This window comes from Corylus avellana, chromosome ca5 (assembly GCF_901000735.1).
Source record: "Corylus avellana chromosome ca5, CavTom2PMs-1.0".
NCBI lineage: Eukaryota > Viridiplantae > Streptophyta > Magnoliopsida > Fagales > Betulaceae > Corylus > Corylus avellana.
Genome location: NC_081545.1, coordinates 4,408,018 through 4,413,710, shown reverse-complemented (window position 1 = coordinate 4,413,710; position 5,693 = coordinate 4,408,018). Strand labels below are relative to the sequence as shown.

The 5,693-nt window shown below is 37.4% G+C and overlaps 1 protein-coding gene across 1 annotated transcript; it reads right to left on the bottom strand.

Annotated features, from left to right (window-relative positions):
- Positions 1-3,216: 3,216 nt before the first annotated feature.
- Positions 3,217-5,587, bottom strand: LOC132181219 (large ribosomal subunit protein eL22y). The gene is made up of 2 exons (XM_059594335.1): positions 5,261-5,587; positions 3,217-3,542 (listed from the first exon to the last, which is right to left on the bottom strand). Exons 1-2 carry the CDS (start codon positions 5,488-5,490, stop codon positions 3,398-3,400), a joined length of 375 nt encoding a protein of 124 aa, XP_059450318.1. The 5' UTR covers positions 5,491-5,587; the 3' UTR covers positions 3,217-3,397.
- Between the last annotated feature and the right edge of the window lie 106 nt (positions 5,588-5,693).

Below are 5,693 nucleotides of genomic sequence, written 5' to 3'. Positions count from 1 at the left end.
TGGATTATTGAATTTAACCAATTTGGTTTGCATAGCACTGAATAAACTTGATAAGTGTGTTTGTTTTGCTAGTAAACAGCATGGGATGTAATCCTGAGTAGGAGCTAATATACATCCATCTTAATTTTTATTTAATTTGTTCAGAAGCTTGCTTGTGTATTAATTGTTTCCTTGGATCTTTGGCCTGTATTGAAATAGTCACCTTTGAGTTTTAATCAGGCTGCGGTCTTTGTATGAGCACTAATCAAAGATTCATCTACATTGTCTCATATTTTGTTCTGTCCATTGCTGTCAAAACCCGTTTATACCCGCACAACCCGCCCACCCCTGCCCGCCTAATTTTTCCTTTAAAAAACGTGGATCCAGGTTAGGTTTTGAGTTATCTGGGCAGGGTGGGGCAGGTTGTGGTAATAATTTTTTAAAACTCCCGGGTACCCGCGCTGCCCCAACCCGCATTTAACCCTAAAAACTAAGTAACCCTGCCCTTACCCATGCACAGTACGCCTCGTCAATCTCCATTTTCTTCACTTTCATCAATCTCCAGTTTCTTCACTTTCAGAATTCATACCCAAAAAACCTGGTGTTGGATTTACTCATAATGGGGTGCAACCATTTTCTGCCAGAGATTGATTAAAACCTTTAAGTTACCAACTTTTCTTCTCTTTTTTTCCACTCATTTTATGAACAATATGTTCAACTTCCTTGAAACCTTGAATAGCAGAAGCATACAAAAAAGACCTGTTTGTTCTTTTTCCACTCATTTAATTTATTCTTTGCTCTGTTTGTTTGATCATAAAAAACCAAATTCATCAAGCTGGAGATATTTTCCAAGAACTCAAAAACAATAGAACAACAATTTCATCAACAAAACCTGCCCCTCCCCGCCCCGAAAAACCCGAGGTCCAGTGGGTACTGTTCATTAAAGCCGGGTCTCAGATGCCTTTTTTAATACCCGCAGACTGCGGGTCGGGTATCCAAAGCCACCCAAACCCAGCCCGATCCAACCCATGCCCACCCCTAGCTGTCAGTTGTTTAACACCTGTTCTCTGGATTTCAATTTAATCATGTATGAGCACTAATCAAAGATTCTTCTATATTGTCTCATATTTTGTCCTGTCCATTGGTGTCAGTTGTTTAACATCTGTTCTCCGGATTTCAATTGAATCATGTGTTTCTTCACAGTTTAACATCTGTTCGATCTGCTTCTCTGTTCAGGTATCTCAAGTACCTGACCAAAAAGTACCTGAAGAAACACAATGTGCGTGATTGGCTCCGTGTGATAGCTTCCAACAAAGATAGAAATGTCTATGAACTTAGGTACTTCAACATTGCCGAGAACGAAGGAGAGGAAGAAGACTGATAAGTTTCAATCAGCTTAGTTTTTAAGAAACCTCATTGTAATGATCTGTGTCCTTTTTACTTATCAAAAAAAAAAAACCTCATTTTACCGTTTTCTTGTTTTCTGTTGCCTTTGTGATGCTGCTTCTTGTTTGAACTGATGCGGTTTTAACAATTTTGTTGCTTAAATTGGAGATCTTGATTATTCCCACTGTCGGATTGGTAATATTGAAAGTCTTTATTCGTGGGTGAATCCAAATTTCTTTAATATGTCAAAGAATATATTATTATTTCTTATTAATTTTTATTATATGTTAAAGATGATAAAATAGTTAGAATTTTAAAAACCCCATTACATGTTGGGGATAATAATTTGCGGTTTGCAATTACCAATTAGTATAGCTTTTAAGGAAAATATTTCATAACCCTCTTGTACTTTTTGACATTTTGCCTTTTTAGACTTCAATTTTCAATTTGACCAATTTAAATTGGAGGTTTCAAAGATATTAAAATATAGGGTTAAATACTTTTTGGCTCGTGTGGTTTAAAAACTTTATTTTTATCTATTTGATTTTATTTTGTATCATAGATGGTATTTTGATAATGACTAAAAACGAAAATGGTTTCAACCATTTAAAAACTTAACGGAAATTTACGTGGCCATACGATGGAGTGACACATGGCCGTATGCTTATTAAAAAGAGAAATGTTAGATTTGTGAGGTCTATTATTGATTTATGTGAGATCTACATAAGTTTATAAATATAGGTTAAATATGAAAAACTTATTGACCTATAGTATTTCTCTATTAAAAATTAAAAAATAAAATTAAAAATTAAAAATTTAATGAATCAAAAACATTTAAAAAAAAAAAAAAAAAAATTGTCTATTGTTTGTTCATCTTCAACCACGACGACGATTTCTTCGAGGATTTGCCTGCCACCCCAAACTCCTCTCATTCTGAGCCTAAGATGTGCTAGGGTTTTCAAGAACCTTGCTGACAGTAACAATTCCCCCACCCCCCATCCCCCTTCAATCCAGAACTCGACGATCCACCCAACTCCTTGCACCCATCGGCTTGCCCTCTCCCTAAAGCAGCACTTTCGACTCCGGCTTCGCAGCAGCAGCTTCCATTGAGAACGGCTAGTCTCCCACTTTCTCTTTTTCCTTCTTACTTACCTCTCTCCCCTCTGTTTCTCAAGTAACCCATTTCATTTTTGGTTTGAATCATCCAACGACCCAGGCAACAATCTTTTTTTCCCAAAAACTCAAAAAATTCAAAGACTCACATAGAGGAATTGAGAGAGATAAGAGTCCTTGGAAGATATAAACTAATTATTACCTGAGAGAATTTCAAGATAGAGAGAGAGAGAAAGAGAGACAAAATAGGTAATTTTTTTTTTTTTTGGAAAGAGAAGAAATTTTCTGAGAGCTGTTTTCTCTATGGAACCCGCATCTGCATAACTCTCTTGATCCTCTACCACTACTACCCTCTGGTTTCTGAATATCTGCTCTATGTTTTCTCGTGGCCCAAATTTTTCTCTCTTCCTCATACCCATTCGGGCAAGGCAGCAAGGAAATACCTAAAAAAATCATCTGCTTCATTTATGTTTGAGGGGGGTTTTGATACATGGTAAGTGCAGGGTGCAGCCTAGATTGTATGAGGAATTTAAGAGTCCGTCGAAGGCTCGGCAATATTGATTACAGATCACGTGGATTAAGTACAACACCATGAACTGTAAAATGAGATAACATTTCATAAATAATTCCACGAGCTTTTGATTAAGTGCATTAAAGCAAGTAGACGACCAAAAAAATAACCAAGCAGAACTTGGAACCTAAGAACCCTGAGACAGAACCAAATCAAACAAATCTCGATTCACCCACGAATAAAGACTTTCTATATTACCAATCCATCAGTTGGAATAATCAAGATCTCTAATTTAAGCAACAAAATTGTTAAAACCGCATGAGTTTAAACAAGAAGCAGCATCACAAAGGCAACAGAAAACAAAAAAGGTAAAATGAGGTTCTTAACAACTAAGCTGATTTAAACTTATCAGTCTTCTTCCTCTCCTTCGTTCTCAGCAATGTTGAAGTACCTAAGTTCATAGACATTTCTATCTTTGTTGGAAGCTATCACACGGAGCCAATCACGCACATTGTGTTTCTTCAGGTACTTTTTGGTCAGGTACTTGAGATACCTGAACAGAGAAGCAGATCGAACAGATGTTAAACTGTGAAGAAACACATGATTCAATTGAAATCCGGAGAACAGATGTTAAACAACTGACACCAATGGACTGGACAAAATATGAGACAATATAGAAGAATCTTTGATTAGTGCTCATACATGATTAAATTAAAATCTGGAGAACAGATGTTAAACAACTGACAGCTAGGGGTGGGCACGGGTCAAATCGGGCCGGGTTTGGGTGTTTTGGATACCCAACCCGTAGTATGCGTGTATTAAAAAAGGCATCCGAGACCCGGCTTTAATGAACAGCACCTGCTGGACCTTGGGTTTTTGGGGGCAGGGCAGAGCTGGTTTTGTGGATGAAATTGTTGTTCTATTGTTTTTGAGTTCTTGGAAAATATCTCCAGCTTGATGAATTTGGTTTTTTATGATTAAACAAATAGAGCAAAGAATAAATTAAATGAGTGGAAAAAGAACAAACAAATTGAACCAACAGGTCTTTTTTGCATGCTTCTGCCATTCAAGGTTTCAAGGAAGTTGAACATATTGTTCATAAAATGAGTGGAAAAAAAGAGAAGAAAAGTTGGTACCTTAAAGCTTTTAATCAATCTATGGCAGAAAATGGTTGCACCCCATTATCAGTAAATCCAACACCAGGTTTTTTTGGGTATGAATTCTGGAAGTGAAGAAACTGGAGATTGATGAAAGTGAAGAACCTGGAGATTGAAGAGGCGAGTGGCGCATGGGTAAGGGCAGGGTTACTTAGTTTTTTGGGTTAAATGCGGGTTGGGGCGGGTACCCGGGAGTTTTAAAAAATTACTACCGCAACCCGCCCCGTCAGGATAACTCAAAATCTAACCTGGATCCGCATTTTTTAAAGGAAAAATTAGGCGGGCCGGGGTGGGCAGGAATAAACCGGTTTTGCCCACTCCTACTGACAGAAATGGACAGAACAAAATATGAGACAATATAGAAGAATCTTTGATTAGTGCTCATACAAAGACCGCAGCCTGATTAGAACTCAAAGGTGGCTATTCCCATACAGGCCAAAGATCCAAGGAAACAATTAATACACAAGCAAGCTTCTGACCAAAATAAATAAAAATTAAGATGGATGTATATTAGCTCGTCACAACTACTCAGGATTACATCCCATGCTGTTTACCAGCAAAACAAACACACTAATCAAGTTTATTCAGTGCTATGCAAACCAAATTGGTTAAGCTGAATAATCCAAGGGGGGATTGCAATTCTCTATTCAGGAGCACCTCTTGCTAACCTGTCTCAGGTAAATAATCCAAGTTTTTCTTAGGGGTGGGGTACATTGATTCATTTCCTTGCACTATTACATAGTGATGCACAAAAATTACCAACTGAATGGCAACTACTCAAATTTCTAAATCAAAATAATTTTGTACAAAATGTAAAAAGTAGATAATTTACCTAAGAGATGCCCCAAACAATCACAAAAGATAAAAGGTCTCATTTTATGTCAATCTTGCAACAACAAACACAAATGGCAATGCCAATTACAAATCACCAGACTATTAACTGGGTAACATCAGATTGCTAAATTTTATAACGAACAAATCATATAAGTGTACAAATTTCAGATACCAAACAATACCATACCATTAACCTCATACTCATACCCAAGAATTAAGAAAATCAAGAGTGAATTATAAATTAAAACACAGATTAGATATTCCAACAAAACCAAATTACCTCTTAGAGAAGTTACTATCAGAAGTAACAGTGATCTTGTTCTTCTCGCGGGTGACGGCTACAATGTCACCAAGAGCACCAGCCTTGCCTCCGACCTTGATTCTGTCCTGGAGGAACTTCTCCAGAGATGCAATGTCCATAATCTTGTCTTCCACTGGCTTCGCACAGTCAATGGTAAATGCCACTCCCTTCTTCTTCCCCTTGGGGCCTGGTGCACTCCCTCGACTCATTTTTGATTATTCTCTGCAATCAACGCAAAAGAAGATCAACCAGCAAGCGAGAGATAGACGAGAGACGGCGGGAGACGAGAGAGGCGGGCGAATTTGTAGGTTTAGGGTTAGGGCTGAAAGAGATGAATATATATATATTAGATGTGCAAAACGACGTAGTTTTGATTTTGCCAGAAAAAAAAAAAAAAAAAAAAATTAATTAA